The sequence below is a fragment of the Calypte anna genome, chromosome 1 (assembly GCF_003957555.1).
Source record: "Calypte anna isolate BGI_N300 chromosome 1, bCalAnn1_v1.p, whole genome shotgun sequence".
Classification (NCBI taxonomy): domain Eukaryota; kingdom Metazoa; phylum Chordata; class Aves; order Apodiformes; family Trochilidae; genus Calypte; species Calypte anna.
In genome coordinates, this window is record NC_044244.1 from 116,947,307 (window position 1) to 116,965,938 (window position 18,632).

Genomic DNA, 18,632 nt, shown 5'->3' on the forward strand with positions numbered 1-18,632 from the left:
AAAAATGTCTGAAACTCTTTTTTCTTCTTTTCCCTTTTGCCATGTTCCTTTTCTTACAGCTTCTCTCCTTTTGAGTCAGTGTTCTTGCTGATTTATTTTTAATACATGTCTTAGCACATTTTTCTTCTGTCCATACCTTTCTCCAAGAATAATCTGGTTTGAAATATTAAAGTTCTGAGTCAAAGTTCTCAACCTTGTAGGACTTGGATCCAGAGTGATGGAGAAAAAGCAAGTGGTCTGCTTGTTCGTGCAGCATAGGCTGCACTCATGCATACAGCCCCAGCATCTCTTTTAGTTTTAGGTTTAGGAAATCTAGTTAGATTTCCATTTTGCTCATTCCTGTTGTTTGCATTTGCATTTCTGGGGCTTTTTTGTTCAGCCTCTTTTTCATTAAGAAAGTCTTTTCTGAGCACAGAGAAAATACACTACTGCCAAAGAAAATGGCTTAGGTTCCTAGCACGAGATGGGAAGTCTGGGATTTTAGCTGTTGCTAAAAGAAAGTCCTGGTGTCTATTGACAGCCTATTAAAGTGGATTTCAGTTGACTACTGCAGGGCTTCTGGCACAGGTTTCACACATCTCCCAGAGGTGGTTGTCAGTAGATAAATGGGTTAACCATCGTGCTAGACTTTCAGTGAAATTTTCTCCATCCTTTGATTTTAAAGCAGGCTCAGCTCTCAGTAGGCATCATCTATGAGCAGTGGAAAAGAAGGTGGCAGTGTAAACCACATAAGATCTTGTGCTGTAGATTAAAAGACAGAATCTTTCTGAAATAAAATTGAAGAAAATGTAATAAAATAATAATGTTAACTGTATTAATCTCCAGCTCAACACTAAATGAAAAAGTTGTATGTCCAGGACTCATTTTGTCAATATATTAATTATCTGAGATAACGACAGAAAAATCTTTCAAATATTGATATGTAGATTTCAATGGTCTTATTTTTAACATTTCTGTGTACTGTGCAACAGTCAGTGACCATCATTTGTATAAAAATGGTCTATTTAGGAGACCTTGCATAATCTTATGTGTCTAGGTGTAGATAAGCCCATGTGTTAAAATAGTCATCAAATGTGGTATTGAATTTGTAATCGTAGGTTATTTCAGTGGCAAACAATGTTTCTTTTTAAAAACAAGCTTCGTTTAAGTAAAATAGGAGCAAGTTATGAAACAACAGCTAATGAGCAATTTGAAATACAGCAGTTCATTTCCTGTGTATAAATAGGTAGAGATCAGTCTGTTAGATATTACTCTTACTGACTGAGAATAGAAAAGGTTTTAAACTTTAGTGAAAAATACAAAGCTTCATGAATCTGACAGACTATAAAGCTTAGTGGGGAAAAAGAAATCAAATTGGTAACATCAGTTAGTATTTTAATTCTGTAAGCTATAACTCCACGTTTTCATTCTGGTGATGCAAAATATGGTCATTCAAATGCAGAGGAAGAATATATTCCCTTACTTTGTTTTTTTTATTCATTAACTATGTTAAAAGTATAGAATGTCATCACAAGCATCTCCAAGATGATTGCAGCTGATACACTCTGCTGCCTGACTAGCAGCCTTAGAGGACAAAAATAGTCTCTAGCAGCATAGAGGGCTGGGAGCAAAGAGGAGGCACAGTTTGTTTGACATGTGTCATCTTCTGTTCTCCTCAGCCAAGCCAAGAGAGGAGCTTCTGGCGCAGCAGCCAGGAGCAGGCACTGGCTGCCAGGCAGAGTCAGGCTTCCCACAGGACTTTTCTTCTGGGCCTGACCAAGGCACCATCGAGCTGTCTCTTTGGTCTCTTCCTCTCTCGTTGACTACACAAAAAGATTAGTCCAGCTGGGAGAAACAATCTTTCACTGTTTAGAAAAACTGCACCTGAGTTTTGGCTAAAGAGCCTCAATTAAGTTTCTCAGTTTTTCTTTTATCTTTTCATGCATTTGCACAAATGCCAGGTTTCTATAATGGCCCTTGGCTGAGGAATAGGAATGGTCAGGCTCTCTGTGAGAAATACTTCATCCTGTCAGTGGAAGCAGGATTGACTTGGTCTCAGCAATGCCCTTAATCAGGGTCTTTTTTGCCACTGAGAGGTACAAATCGGTATCTCAGGTTTCCAATCTGTAATAAAAGATCAAAGTGTTATTGCAGAAGAGTAAAAACAGCTTGGCAAAGCAGCCTGACAAGAAGGCATAGTATAAGGATTCAGATGGTATAAATAATATTTTATTTCTTTGCATTACAGGTTTTATTGAATCTCAACCTATCTGTAGGTATTCAGGAAACAGAGAAATAAGCCCAAGCAAGTGGTTAGCACAGGTCTATAAAGAGTACATTTTCTTGTGTTAAACCTTATTAAGCAGAAGTAAAAAAGATGGAAGAAGCTCAGTTATCCCAGTCTGGCATTCACACTTCAGCATAGGGAGTGCTGCACCTTTTGATTCAGGCAAATAATTCTGGGTATTGTATTGCCATTAGGATAATGACATCTTGGAGGAGGGCAGCACAATGAGGAGAGGGAACTCTACCCTAAAGGCTTTGTTTCATGAGAAAAGTTCGGAGCTGAATAAGCAGTGAAGAGAGAATAGGACTGAATTTCTGTGCTTGGATGCACAGATGAATAACTGAACATAACACAGAATCACAAAATCATTTGGGTTGAAAAGGACCTTAAAGATCATAGTTCCAGCCCCCCTGCATGGGTAGGGACAGCTTTTGCGAGGCCAGATTGCTCAAAGCCCCATCCAACCTGGCCTTGCAGATATAGTGGAGAGGGCATTCACAACTTCCCTGGGCAACCTGTTCCAATGTCTTGCCACCCTCACAGTGAAGAATTTCTTCCTAATATCTAGTATGAATCTAACTCTTCTATTTGGAAACCGTTCCCCCTTTGTCCTTTCACTACATGCCCCTGTAAAAAGTCCCTCACCAGCTTTCCTGTAGACCCCCTTCAGGTACTGGAAGATCACTGTAAGGTCTCCGTGGAGCCCTCTCTTCTCCAGGCTGAACAACCCCAGCTCTCTCATCCTGCCTCCATAGGAGAGGCATTCCAACTCTCTGATCATTTTTGTGGCTCTCCTCTGGACTTGCTTCAACAGCTCCATGTCTTTCTTATAGTGGGAGCTCCAGAACTGGGCACAGTACTCCAGGTGAGGTCTTGTAAGACTCTGGTGTAGAGGGGGAGAATCCCCTCCCTTGACCTGCTGGCCATACTTCTTTTGATGCAGCTCAGGATGCAGTTGGCTTCCTGGGCTGCAGACACACATTGGTAGCTCATGCTTAGATTTTCAGCGCAGGATACAAATTAAAACAAAAAATTTAGCCTAAATATCATCAAAAGCATCTGAAGAGTAAGATTTGCTCAGGTTGGGAAGTAGTTTTCTAAAGCAGGTAATAGCTCTTATTTCAAACTTTCGAAAGAAAACAGTGAAATGTAGTAGTAATTAATTTTCACTCACCTGCAGATAGATTTGATTGAGTTACTTTCCAAGCTTTTGCTGTGCAGAGTTGTTTTTAAAAGGACTTCAAGGCTTCATAGTATAATTTTGAATGTATTTTAGAGAAGCATGTGTTAAACCATTTCACAGACCTTCATATGCACATCTCAAGTGCAATAACTTGTGTTAGTAACCTTTCATAGGTTTTTTTTGTTGTTTCTTCAGTTTAACCTTCTGGCAGTTCTTGGCATTTCCTAATGAGGAGAGGACCTCCGTGCTCCTTGCACAGCCAAAAGCTGTTTCATTTCTAGAGAAGGAAAAAGCTGATGATTGCTGTCCTTAAGGAATTTTTCTTTCCTTTTAATCTACAAGGCTTCCCATCCCATCCTCTTTTACTTTGCAGCTCCCAGCAAATCCACAACTGCTGCAGCTGCTTCAAACAGCTGCTGTGCTAACTCAAAACAGATGTCAAAGCCAGAGGTCTGACATTTAGTGGAAATCTACCATTAAATACCACCTCAGTGGTTTATTTGACCCTGCTTAATAATGGGCCACAGAGGAAAATATTTTCATGCTGTATTTGTGCCCAAGCTACTAAATCCCCAGGGAACTGGTTCACAGCTAGAAAGTAAGATTGGCAGGCCAGTATCTTTTAAGCAGAATTCATCTCTTCTGCAGCATTGAGGACAAAAAATATGCACTGCCTCAGGTGGATCTCATGGTGGACCAGGCTGTGTTTTGCAGTTATGTTTTTGTGCAAAAGGCTTTCTATGAATGAAACTCAGAGAGGAATTTAGGGACAGAAGTTCTTGAGCTAACTCAAGTTAATGTGAGAGCTTCCAAGAGTTTCAATGCAGTGCCCTTGCTGGTGGATAATGAGGAAGTGGGAGCCAAGAAGTAGTTAGATGTGAGACCATCATGGCTTGAGGAGGCCATGAGAACATTTGGAGAGGGATCAGCACTCATTGTTCTTATTTAACATAGTATTGCTTAATACAGATGCTCTCTTGTGCAGCAAAATTACAAGACGCTACAACAATAAATAAATAGTACTAAGACTAGCACTATCTTTTACAAGTTTTGTTTTCATCTCAATCACATAAAAACATATCTTCTCTCCTCTCGCTGTTGTATCAGCCAGGAATCTGGCACAAATGGTAATGTCCTAAGAGGAACTAGCAACTTCCAGCACTGCAAATAGTGGAGTTTCTCGTATTCTAACAGCAGAAGTTACAACACAAACTTCTTTTCATGCTTCATTGAATCAGTGGAAGAGTACCCTGAAGTTATTAAAGCGTAGAGTTTTCTAATAATACTCTTAGGTCGAGCTACCCTGATCTCTCAAGGTCTGCATCCCCTTTTCTACATCCCACATCAGTAAGTCCAGGTGACAGAGGTCCCTTATCACTCACCTTTGGCACAACAGTACTGAACTGGCTGAGCTTCTCTGCAGATTTCTGCTGGGATAGGGGCTGGGGAGGGAATAAATCTTCCATGATTTGTAATGCTTAGTCTTGAGGTAAACTGGGAGAATACATTTATAAATATAACAAAATATCAAGGAGCTTTTTATTTTAAAGAAAAAAAGCTGCTTACAGATCCAGATCTCTCACCTCTGCAGCCTGTCCTTCCCCTGAGCTCAGTGGAATGGACGGTGCAGTCCTAGGTGCTTTATATTTTGAGCCAAATCTGAAAAAATGCAGGACTTTTTTATTAGTCCCTTTACTTTCAGGTTTGATCTTACCACTCTCTTGAGTACTTTTGCCTGTGATACAATGTCATGTAGATCTCCAAAACAGAAATACTCTTCTATTATGTAAGGGATGGAAGTCTTGATTTGAGAAGGAATAATAGATAATTAGGCATCCATGGATTGTGTATCAGAATTTTGATGCCTTATATACTACAAATTTTCAGAACTGTGGCAGAACAGACAGTCTTCTTCCTCTGCAATTTATGCCAAACCATAATCCTTGCCTAAAAACTTAAAGGCTCACACTCATTCATATGCAAAGAAGCAAATAAAGTAAAATCCACTAAACCCTTTTTAATCTTCCTCCAAAAGAAATTAGCTGTTGCTGTAGTGGTGCTACTCCTTGGTGCATTTAACACATTCTAGGACAGATTACTCACCACAAACTTTCTGTTTTATGTGGCACAGAGCTATCCCAGTTGCCTTTAAATATGTTCATTTTCAAGCAGAATCCAGGCTGTCTCTAGATATTTAATTAAGAGACCATGTACCTGCAATTCTGCTTGTGCAGACAGGCATTTTTTAAGATCTACAGAAGAACTGCATGTAAGCAGTTCCTTCTCTCTGCTTGACCCAAACTAACCTGTCTTCTGCTGGATCTCATCCATTCCTGCTCACCCACCTCTACCTCGCTGCAGTTTCTGGAGGCCTTAGGTAGACAGCCTACTTATCTTAAACCTTGGGGCCCTTCCTCAGAACAAGGCCAAAATATGCAATGGACTTTATACCTTCGTTTTCAAGGATTTTTTTGTTACATGATTTATGTTGGTTAAAGGTTCTGATCTTCCCTCCTGGGGGGGCATTTTTGTAGCATTCATAGCTCATGATAAAAGCGCTGGAGGAGGTTGCAGGCTGAGCAGGGATAAGTCAGTCATGAGTTAGCCTGCCAAGTAAACTCCTCAGAACTGAAGCTACACTTCTAGCTGTCAAGCTTGCTCTGGTACTTCTGTGCACTTCCAGCACATGCAGCATAGACATAACCTGAGTCAAGGCTTCCCTTAGGACCAGAGAAAAAAGAAAAACGTGCAGAGCGTGACTTCAAACCTATTATTATAATTTCTAATAGTAAGTATGGTACTGGAGAGAGGAAGAGGGAAAAGAAGGAAATAAAACTTCCTCTGGTGCATAAATTATAACCTTTGCTGTCCTGTACCCTTTTGTTGTTCCAGCCACTTCTGTTGCCTGAGGTTTGTATCTGAGCAGTGGCTCTGACCTGTGGTAGTCAATGATGCCATTCACTGTCTCCCCCCTCTCCTCCTCTACCACCTCTGCTCAGCTTTGCTCTATTGCTGACCTTTATTCTGCTTCTTGTGAAATACCTGCAAGGCTATTTATTGTCTCCCTTCCCTTCTCCTGGAGGTTTCTATATCTGGAAAATCACTTGACAACAATTAGGTTACTGTTATGCTGACCAGTGTGCTCTCCCATTTATATCTGTCTTTTCTCCCCATATGTCCTTTACCTCATTTACAACAGCTCTGGGGCAACAACATCCCTTTCAATGAGCAGCATCTCCCATAGTGACTTTCTTACCTGAAGCTACAAAGTCTGGCCAGAGTGGTGCTGGCAGCAGTGTGCCAGTGACACTGGGATGCTGCTTCTGGAGTCAGCAAGCAACTTACTATCAGTGACTGTTTGATGGGCCTGATGGGCAGGGGAGTGTTTATGCTCTTGGTTGACACCTGATTTTATTTTTTTAAAAACAAGTATGCTATGAAAAGTGTTCTAGAAGGATCCATGTGATCAGACCCTGGCTTCCAGGTTTGTGAGGAACATCTTTTCAGCTAAACCCATTAATGACTCCTCCGGTACAACTCCAAAGTTCATTTTTTTTCCCTTTTACTTGATCTTTTTTGTCTCTCTTTCTCCTTCTGACCCCTCAGTTTTTCCACGCTTTACAGATGAGCTTGTTGGAAAAATCTTTTGAAATATATTTATCTTCAATGTGAGCATGCTATATTCCAATGTATAGCTCTAGGGGTAAAATGTGTGTGTGTGTGTGTGTATGAATGTATACCTGCATATATGTTTGTAGGCCATAATAAAATGTAAAGTGTCTGAATGAATTAATTTGACATGAATTTGGGGAAACATGATTTTACCACTAATACTGATTAGTATAAGTACTCAAACTGAGGAAATCTGGATGCTCAGAAAGTGAATTCAGATCTCCTCTGCCATCCTTATCATCAACAGAAGAGCTTGTAAGTTGGTTTTATTTTCTTCAAGTGTTTATGCTAGGCTAAAACCAAACTGCCGATTACAGACCTATTCTTGAATCAGTCAGCTCAGAATCCTCAGTAGATTTCAAGTGCACTTTTGTTTACAGCAGAAATGTGGTTATTTTCTATTAAATTCCTAACTGGAAATTTAAGTGTCTCTTACAGCATAAAATATATATATTTATGTGTGGGGGTTTTTTTCCTTTCTTTTCTGATATTTCTTCCACTTCCTCTCTCTTTGTCCTAAAGGAAGAAATGCTTCTGGAAAGCCAGTGAAAGAGGTTAGTGAGACACGGGCTCACTGCCATGGCTTCTGTTTGTCACAGCTTGCTTTCTGTGCCCAGCATGCTTGTGACAGCAGCACGGGTTTGCTTTGGTTTGGTGGAGGGTGGGGGGTGGTTTTATTTTGCTTTGGGTTTTGTGTTTGATTTTGCTGAGTGCATTCCCCATGTGTGCTCTTAGCAGTAGCGTACCTCTCAACTTTCAGTGAAGATAATGGTCAGCTCAGGGATGTGCGTTTTGTTACATCCTCGTGGAGGTGGAAACTCAGGAGCGGGGGAGAGAAATTCCATGTCTGGAAAATATTCTGCAGCCATTGACTTCTGTTTGGTTGCTCCTGCGTGTAAGCACAAGGGAGAGACCCATGTCTCTTACTGTTCTGCTTACGTACTCACAATTATATTTGCATGCATGTGCCAGTATACCAACCATCACCTCCAGTTATCCAATAGTTCTTTCTCTTCAGAACAGTGAGAGTTGAGAGGTATAGGAGATTCAGGTGTTTTAATTTCCTGATCCACTGTTGCAGAATGAAGAGTGCTACTAACATTCACCAGCTCCACAGTGTTATGTGCAGCAATGCAAATGGATAATGGTTTTCACTGTGCTCTTCGGACATGGTTGGACTGATGCAAAATAGATTTTAGAATTTGTACACCACTGCTCGTTGATGGAGGAAAATGTTTTGCACTGTGTTGTCATAGAGCCTTGGAAAGTATTTCCAGAGAGCCTTGATCTGTCTTCTGTGAAGCTGCCCTTCACTCACCACCCAGATACAATGTTTAAAAGATGAATTGCTAGCAAAAAATATTATTAAACATATTCAGAGGCTGCCTGAGTGCAATTGCAAGGAGCTGTGAAATGACCTTTCCCGAACAGCTGATGTTCAGGAAAATGAGGCAGGAATTGATCAGTAACCTGATTTGCTAACTTCTGCTGGTGTGGAGAGGGGGGGCTCATGGAAATACACTGTGCTGAGGTTTTAAGCAGAGCTGCTGTGAACCCCCAGTCACTACTCTGGGTAAGCCAAGCTTTCTTCTCAGGGGTTCTCCGCGTTTGCTGTAGGAGCTGCCAGAGATCCAGCTGCTTCAAGGAGTAAAACCCAGAGTGCAGGGTGGGTGGGTGGCAAGTCCTTTCATGTAGATCAAAAGGGTGCTTGGGATGTCATCAACAGACTATAACAGCCCAGAAATTAATTGGAAATTATTTCATAATCAGCCCTAGATGCCCTCAGCTCATATGGTCTCAGCATTGTTCTCCAATTCAGCAGAGACTTTGAGCAATGTGATCGAAAGGAAGGTGTCCCGGCCCATGAAGGGGGGTTGAAATTAGGTCATCTTTAAAATCTCTTCCAACCTAAACCATTCTGTGTTTCTGTGGTAAAACAGGTTGTTGGATTTCCACTACCTTCTTTCATATATATGCGTATTATTCAGAAAAACCTTCTGGTACTAAGGGTATATTTTCTACAATTTATAAAAAATTTTAAAAAATAATTTAAAAACCCCAAAAATAAAACAAAACAAAAAACAATCCAAACAGGTATGTCCTACCTGATCAGGTTCCAACAGCTTAATTCTAAAAAAGGTTGCCTTTTTCAGTGGTCTCCCATTGCATATGTGCTCACTGATGGTTGCAGAGGGGGCTTGGTGATTTGCAAAGTTGAATATAAAATACAGTTCTCCACCTGCTTGTGAAGTGTATGAGCTGAGGTATAGAACAGCTTTTGGTTAATGTGTGAATCCATTGTGCAAAGGCAGATCATACAGTTTTAAACCCAGTTGGTTAGGTTTTGATCCCATTACTCATAATAGGTATTGTCTTTGTGTGTAATCCTATGCATTTCATGGCATTACTCAATATGAACAAAGTTATCAAAATCCAAGCCACCAACAGGAAGGATTTTTCTTTGTTGGGAAAGGGTTAGAATTTGTGCTGCTTAAAAAGGCACTGCACTGTGTTGGGGTTTCTTAATTTACTTTCTATCCACTCTTTTGGGTCTCAATGCTTCATGTCTATTTCTCTGACAAGCTTCTAGTGTAAGATTGATTTTCACCCAAGGGCCTTAATTCCAGTAGAGGCTCTCAAGCAACTTTGGTGGATGGGAAATGCATCATTCTGTGTGTGACCAGAAGCGATGTAGTCAGTGTGTGCAGAAATAGGTGTCTTCTGCTTTCAAAGGAAGTGCACCTGTGTTAATATCCTCTCCATTTTGCAAGTCTGAGTTAATACTGTCCATGTCCCTTTTGAGCTTTACTGCTGCATTTTGAGGTGTGTACTTGTAGCTTAGTAGCATCTTTCAACATTTCAGTGCCACAAGTTGGAGAAAACTTTTTCAGCTTTAATGTTTAAAAAAAAAAAAGAATGGAATTAGTGCCTTCTTGGTGGGATTACTTTAAAATATGACTAAAAATGAGTGCAAAGCTATTATTTATATTTTTCTGTGTACTTTTAAGATAGTATTTTCTCATTTGCTTCTTAATTAAAAATGTCAGTGTCCCACCTTTCAGTCTTAGGGCAAGTAAATAATATTCAATGGAAACAGGAAAGCTATATAGAAACAGCAGATTTGAGCTTTTATTAGGTAACAGGCATTATAGAAAAAGGTGCATTCGTTGCACATACAGTACCAGGAAATAATTGCATATGTTACTCTCAGTTGTTTGCAGTCTTGATTGACCTAGCTGTTTCCCAGCTGCAAGAGAGGTAAAAAAACTCCTGGTGGTGCAGTGACCCTCAAGAGGGAGCTTACCAGTTGAGTGGCTGGAGCACAGCATCATTGCCCATTCTTCTACATTGCCCATCCTCCCATCCCATGCCTGTCCCAGGGACTGCAACATCAGCTGCAGCCAGCAGTGGTTTATTGTCATGCTCTGAGCTGTAAACTCTGATGGCTCTGGAGGAGGCACATGATTGTTCAGCTTTTCTGCAGAGAAAATGAAGACCTGTGCTAGAGAGGTGGCGTGGATGATGTGGGGAGAGGGAGTTGTATCTCCTGAATCACCCCAGCCTGCTTCTGTGCAGCTTTTTTTCGAGGGAGATTGGATTCAAAGCATGGTTATTTCAAAAATATGGCTGCAGGTAGCAGATGAATGAAGAAAGAGTAGCAGACATCCCTGTAAGTGTTATGCATTAAAAAAATACCAAAGGATCACTATATGTATGCAGTCTTCTCAACCTGTGTTTTAGTTGCCTCAGCTGTTGAACAGTTTGTGCCTATTGAGGCATACTTCTGAAAGACTTTTTTTCTACATTTTTTGATTGATATTATTATTTCTAGACCTAGACTCTTTCTATAAAACTTAACATGCCTTTGTTGCCTGTACAGCACTGTAGCTGACAAAACAAAATAGTATTAACAGATACTGATTTTACCATTACAGCTGTGTATCTGACAGAACAAAATAGAATTAACAAATACTGATTCTTTTTTCTGACGATAAGGTTTAGCAGTTTGGGTTGCTCTAAATCTATGGAAGGTTGATCACTACTCCCAAGCTGGGAATGAGTGGTGTCAGAGACCCTGAGGAGCACTGCAGTCCCATCGTTGTTTCTAGAAACAACAGATCTCAACAATTCTGAACAAAAGACTGTGATCCCAAAGGCATCACTACTTGTCATGCCTGGCTACCCAGTTACAACTCTCACCACCTCCCTGTCTCATGGCTGTAGGTTGCTGCAGATAGGAAAGAAAAAGATATTTCTTGAAGGTAGTTTACAGGGTTAGGATGTTTGTGGGGATGATTCAGGTCACTCTGATTATATCAGGGTTAATTGGATGAAGTGTTGGTAGCTCATGCTACAAATATACCTGAGCATGTCAGAGCTTTGAGTAAGTAGAGGAAACCAGTGGTAGTTACCTTTCTGTTTATGTAAGCATCTCCCACTGAAAATATGTTCTTGCTTTCATACAACTTCATCAAATGTTCACCTTCTGTGGTGTAATCTGTTGGCTTGATCTCAGCCCACGAGGTGCCAGTAATAGATTATTCCTTACATCTAAAATCAACATAGTAGCATACCCTTGAAAATAAACTATATTTTGACTGAAACTTGGTGGGAATTTTTTATACTCTGATACTTGACATGCAAATTACAAATTTTTGCTTAGGGATGAATAGTATGGCTGTACATTAATGATTTATGGATGCATCTGTTTCTTAGTGCATTAATGCAATTAGCAAAATGGCACCAGATTAGAACCAAGTATTCTTTATGCTGATACCTGGCAAACTGTGCCACACACAGCTCACTACTGAATGGGTAGCTTTTTGTGTAGCTACCATTTAGATGTGGCAGAGTTCTGTGTTATAAACAAAATAAATGTTAAAAACTAGTATTTGGATGTAAAAGCTGGTAATAGTACTCCACAAGAAACAAATTTCTATGGATATTTTTTTAATATTATTTTATACTTTTTAAATGCTGATCCATAATAACTAATGTACCAAGCTCCTAGTTACTGTAGAAATGCCAATGGTGCATGACTACCATAATACTTGAACATTTGGAAGAAGATGGAAAGTTTGATTTGCCCCCCAGGAAAGGCTCATTCCTGTTGTTGGGGAAGGCACTTTGTGTTAGGAAGGACACCCACCATGTAGGTGGCAGTGGTAGCAGTCAGGTCCCAGCACATTGCAGGTGGGGACTGTATGAAATGAAATGTGCATCCTGGATACCCTGGTCGTGCTCTTTCCTCAAGGACCATGGCAAGTACTCAGCATCCAGGCTAATGCAAAGCATTCCTGGGAGGCAGGATTTTGGACAGATGACATTGCACCTCCCACAGTTTTGCAGACAGATAATGTTCTTAGGGATTAAATCAAATCCCTCAGACCATAGCAACATTTAGTTTTATTGAGTAATACTTTCTGTCATGTAGTTTCAGTTGCTAGCACTCTGCACCTTGGGGACTTCTTGAGTTGGGGGTCACATGCACTTTTCATTCAGATAAATCTTTCTTCAGTTCTTATTTCCTAAGTCCTTTCTTAACTCATTTATGTGGTTGGCCTCAGCATCAGCCTGTGGTGATGAGTTCAGTAATACAATTATGTACTGTGTGGAGAATAAATTCCTTCTGCTTGTTCTAAGACTTTCTGTCTGCTCATTCCTTCTTGCAAGAAATCTTAAACACTTAGTCCTCATTTGAATGCTCACCTTGTAGGGTGCCTCGATCTCTGTCATATTTCCTCTTCAGTCATATTTCTTCAGATGCCAGATGGGATTCAGCTGTTGAAACCGTGACATCTCTGTCATTTTTGATGCCAGAGGATATTTAAGACAGTCACAGAAGGTTGAAAATCTAACACGGGACTTGCAGGAGATCCACAGTCTTCTGCACAGCAGGTGGAAACCAGGCAGGGTATGCCAAGGGCACTGCCTTCAAATCTGCTCAGTCTCTTAACTGCATTGAAGCCATTTCTTACTGCTGATCAGTGTTGCTGCCTTCCCTTTCCATTTGCAATGGTGCTAAAATAAGGGCAAAGTTACAGATTTTGCCTCCAGAGTTGTACTCTGTGCTCATTAATCACATGCGTGCAGGACCCCCTCAAGTTGTGGTTGTACCATTTTAGGACTTCACAGTGGTTACAGGTGAGTAGTGTGCAAATGAACCACTGTGTAGTAGTTACGTGGTAACTGTGACATCTTTAATTCTGCTAGACTGGTGTCTGAAAAGCAAAGGATTTAAAAAAAATTATTGAATAAGCTGCAAGCATTTTGTTTGGTCTTCATTTTAGCTCTGTGCAGGTATCCTGCTGGGAGCTCTTGCGTTTAATGATTTAGTTAATTACTGCTGATGTGTTTGTTTCTGGTTTTCTCCTTGATAGAACATTGAGTGATCAAACACTTGCAGCACCAGTGGGAAACTTTTCTGTAATGTCAATGGAATTAATCATTGCTTTTGGTGAACATTCATAATGGTGCAGCATCACTGCTACAGGGGGTCGATTTGGAACAGGAATATACTGGCTTATTGTCAATGTATTTTGCCATAGCCATTCAAGCCAGTATTGCTTGAAGTGTTTTGCAAAACTGGCAACTTTTTCAAACAATGATGTGTTATGCTCATCCAGGAGACTTTCAGAAAGAGTATTCATTCTCCAGTGTACCCCACTGGGGACTGCATCAACCAATACACCGAGAGTGATGGATCTGTGCTCGGCCTTTTCTGTAAAATGTTCTTACCAATCTGATGCTTTGTCTTCTTCCTTTAATCTCCTCTGACTTTTTTTTCAGGCCACAATGTAGGGAGCCTTTTCCACATGGCAGACGACTTGGGAAGAGCAATGGAAACCTTAGTGACAGTGATGACCGACGACAAGGTGTTAGAATAGCAAGATGTGTTTTACAACTTCAGGCGTCCCGCATGGTTTTTATAATATTCATACTACAAAGAGGATTAGACTATGAGAGTTTACAAGAAAAAAAAAAATCTATATTTTTGTGAAGGGTAGTGGTACTATACTGTAGATTTCAGTAGTTTCCTAAGTCTGTTAATGTTTTGTTAACAATGGCAGGTTTTACACGTCTATGCAATTGTACAAAAGTTATAAGAAAACTACATGTAAAATCTTGATAGCTAAATAACTTGCCATTTCTTTATATGGAACGCATTTCGGGTTGTTTAAAAAAATTTATAACAGTTATAATGAAAGATTGTAAACTAAAGTGTGCTTTATAAAAATAATTGTTTATAGAAACCCCCTTAAAAAAACCACAAAAAAAAAAAAAAAAACAACTGAGGCAGTGCATTTGTTTAGTATCATTTCAGCTCTGTAAGTGTATCAGAGAGATTCATGTTCTGTGTTCTTTTCCTTGCCTATCAAAAAGGAAGAAATATTTCCTTCAGCGACACCAAAACAGCCAAGTTGCATATCTCATAGGTTTTGTCTGATGAGGGCTGGCTTGAAAAAAAAATCTGAACTTCCAATGAAGGTAGTTATGTCACCTCTTTCCAAAAAATTAGGAATTATGTGAATCATAGACTAGTTTGCAATAATCAAATGAAAGAGCACAGTACATGACAGAGCCTGCAAAAAATTAAGGGAAAAAAAAAACCAAAACAAAAACAAACCAAGAAAGGAGAGGAAAGAATTTAATTACCCTCTTGTGTGCCGGCATTTCTTCTACTGACTAAATTCCTGAATGCTGATAGTAAAGGAACATAGAAATTGCCTTACTGGATTAAACCTTTGGACCTCAGTGTCCAGTACCCTGCTGGCTGCAGCAAGGGCTTCATCAGGAGCTGGGTACAGCTCTCCCCCTGCTGCTGCCACCACTCCCATCACCTTTGCTGCAGAGGAGAGAAGGAGAAGTTCCCTCATGACCCCCCGTGGGATCAGCTTCTGACCCAAAGCACATGTAGGTTACAGAGCATCTTCACTTGCCCAGCTCCCAGTGCTCCCAAGTTTCTCTGTTCTCTGGAAAATAAACCCAGAGCTTTCTACAATGTGTGTCTTAGCCTGCTACAGCAGCTACTCCCAAGGAGCTGCTGACTCTGCAAGCTACCTTTGGGAAAGGCTGTCGAAGAGTTACTGCTGTTCTTGCACGTGTAGGGTGATCAGGTGAAGGTAGCCACACTGCTCCATCAGATATTTAGCATCAAAACAAAGTCCCTGATCCTTCCTCCTTCCCCGTTTCTCACTACAGAGAGTCCCGTAGAATTAACAATCATGTGACAAAGAGGGGAACTGATAGCAAAACAGATTAGCCAGCTTGACTGCAGCTCGAGAGAGAGGTAGGTTTGAGTATGAGGTGCTGTTAGCAAAAGCTTTACCACTTCATTTTCTTAACCAGCTTTTAATTTTACCTTAGAATATGTAGAAACCCACCATTTGACTTTATATCGCAAGAGTAAAAAAATCTGTTACCTCTTCTTGTATGAAGTGTAATTAAACTTGGGAAAGATTTTATTTTGAATGCTAGTTAACATTGAACATGGCTAGTCATGCTATTTCTACCTCACTTTGGTTTTGTGGTGTTCCTGACAATTACGTACAGATAATGTTACATCCTCACCACGTGTCCATTGTGTGACCAGGTCTCATTGTTTAAATAATGCCAACGATGATAATCATGTACAAAAAATAGATACAATCCCCCCAAATCTCTGCTTTTCTAATAAAAAGCTTTTTTAACATTTTATTATAATAGGGACCCTCAGTATTTCTCATGGTCTTTTTTAGCAGAAGGTTTAAATGAGATCTAAGAAAAAGATGGGTTTTTTCTTGATTTTTTCCCTTTACGTTAAACCTTCTCTTCAGAAAACAATAATGGAGGAAAAATGGATTGCACGGTTGTTTTCATCAGGGTTTTGTTTTGTTTGTTTTATTCTTTAGATCTTAGTTTTGGAGTGAGTCTGTCAAAAATATTTAAAAAGTTGAAAGCTTTATTGCTGCTTTTTAAAGCATAATTTGGGAATTATTTAATATTCCTTATAATGACGAAGTATTAAACTGTAAAACATAATCAGTGTAATTGAACACATAAATACCATATGGCATGTTATTTCATCGTTACTCAGTACTGGTTTATTACTTGGATATCATAATATATTGTGTTTTAACACCAACACTGTAACATTTACTAATTATTTTTATAAACTTATGTTTTACTGCATTTTTCACAACATATCAAATTTCACCAAATATATGCCTTACTATTGTATTATAATACTGCTTTACTGTGTATATCAATAAAGCACGCAATTATGTTATAAAAGGTGCAGTATTTTTTGCTGAGGTTTAGGAGTCACCCAGCACATCTCCTCTCTGGCAATCCTCACCTTCAGTGGGTGTGCAGCACCCCATGTGCCAAACCTCCTGGCTAGAGACATCTTGGTGCCTCAGGGTGCTGGTGACAGCACTTGGAATTTGGCTGAAAGAGGGAAAGGGGCTCTTTCTGAGTTGGGTTTTTCTCCCCTTGTGGGGTTGTTGGCCTCCTGGTTTTATGCTCCCTGGGTCTTTTCAAAGGGTGCCAGCCTCACACTTGTGCCCAGCTGCAAACAGGAGCCTCAGATCATCAGATTGATCATTCCAGCTCTCAGGGGTCTCCTTGGCACCAGGCGTGGTGCTCACAAACCCCTCTTCTTTTGGGCTTTGGGGAGCACATATTCCCATCACAGGGGCTGATCACACATGTCCCCTCACGTATCTAAGAAACATGAGTTTTAATACCCAAACTGTACTCAGTTGTGTCATGATGCTATCTTTGAGCTACCCTCTGGTGGCAGAAGTAACATAATGACAAATAATCAAATAAAATAGCAAAAGCAGCATCTGTTTGTGTATGATTTTGATAAGGCAGTAAGGAAGGAGGTGGGAATTTCCTCATTTCTTTTGCTTGAGGAAATAAATATGCATCCCACATCCACTGTCTCAGACCAGAGTTACTCTGGGTTAACTCCTACATCTGTGAATCAGTGTGAGCCTTGCTGCACTGACATCTCCTCTGAAGTTGACACAATCCATAAAGCACAGTAGCCAGAGGTGACAAGAGGACTTCTATTTAATTCAGTTAAGCAAAAGGGAGGATAACTTTCTCCGTATGCTAATGGTGCAATTGGCTGCACATGAGGAGGCTGTGGGGTTTGAAGCCTGGCCGTGAGCCAGAGGGATGGGGCTTACTAAGTACATAAATAAACTAAAACATCACAAAAGGACACATGAGGGATGCAGAGGAGCAGTTGCATGCTTCCTCACCCCTTCAATGCACTGGAGGTAACAGGGAAGGCAAAGCCACGTGTGCACACTGAGTCCCCTCGACAAAGCCAGGGCTGCAACAGGCAAACCCAAACCCTGGTCCCACAGATCATGTGCTGTGGGCTGTCTTGTCACCTCTCACAAGCTTTGCACTGGTCAGCAATGCAAGTAAGCTCGGACAGTGCATGTGAACAGCTGCTGCCCTGAGAACAGCAGCTCTTTAAGGCCATGTGTACAGCTGCCCAGACATCTTCATTGCTTTGTTCCCACAAGCCTGCCACCAGTGCCTCCTAACATCCTCTGAACCAAATCTGGTATTTCTTGCTGGCTCTTAAGAGTGTTTTCCTTAGGTATATCTGGGCTAAACAACCTCCTTTATTAACTGTTCAGTGTGTTTCCTTTGTTTTCTGGGCAGAAAGGAAGATTAATTCTTTCACTTTGGCTGATATGGCCAAAAATGATGACATTTACCCAAAGTCTTCTACCTTTTTCCATAAGACAGATAGGTAGATGTAGTGGAACAAAGCAATCAGACGCCTCTGATTACCAAGACGTGGGTGTGAGCCAGTATCAAATCCACCTGTGCCCAATCAGGCACAGCTCTCGTGGTGCAGCTGGTTAAGACCCAGTACTGCAATGCCGAAAGCCCCGGGTTCGAGACTCCACAGAGAGCCTCGCCTTGGAGGCGATGAGCGCTAGTGGTGCAATAAAGGTAACACAGTGCTTGAGAGTGAGCTAGTCTGTGGCTGTGAGTTTCACCTTTTATTGGCCCCCTGGTCTTGCACATGCTCAATAGGGGGCCTGCCCTGATTGGGCACAGGTGGATTTGATACTGGCTCACACCCATGTCTTGGTAATCAGAGGCGTCTGATTGCTTTGTTCCACTACAGGTAGATGGAAAACCTGAGGCCCTGCTAGCCAGTTCAGTACTGGGCAGCCCAAGGGGGGGTCCAAGTCTCCCTCAAACCCAACCACCGAGGCCCCACATCCCCCACACTCCCCAGCATGAGGAGGTGTTCGCAGCTGCAAATGGCACACGCCAGTCGCCTGCCCCATGGCCCCTGAACCCACTGTGCACCCCAGCAAGTGCCACCCAGCCCAGCTCAGGCACAATTTAGGAGTCCAGCTCAAGCACAATTTAGAAGCCCAGCAGCCTTACATCTGTCCTGTGAGGCTGCGAGAGCCCCAGTGCTGTGTAGGCAGAGAGAGCTGCTCTGCTGCAGTGATGGGGTAGAAATCAAGGAGAGATCGGGGAGGA

At 41.1% G+C, this 18,632-nt stretch overlaps 1 protein-coding gene across 8 annotated transcripts in view; it reads left to right on the plus strand.

The window, feature by feature from the left end:
* DMD (dystrophin) overlaps positions 1-16,394 on the plus strand; it is a 950,620-nt gene extending 934,226 nt beyond the window's left edge. For 5 of the 8 annotated variants that reach the window (XM_030448312.1, XM_030448327.1, XM_030448333.1 and 2 more), the window contains 2 exons: positions 7,644-7,675; positions 13,911-16,394. In XM_030448312.1, the coding sequence (XP_030304172.1) occupies positions 7,644-7,675; positions 13,911-13,922 (44 nt within the window). In that variant the 3' untranslated portion in view covers positions 13,923-16,394. The remainder of the gene's footprint in view (positions 1-7,643; positions 7,676-13,910) is intronic. The other 3 variants (XM_030448319.1, XM_030448347.1, XM_030448338.1) reach the window with 2 other exon arrangements.
* Positions 16,395-18,632: the final 2,238 nt, after the last annotated feature.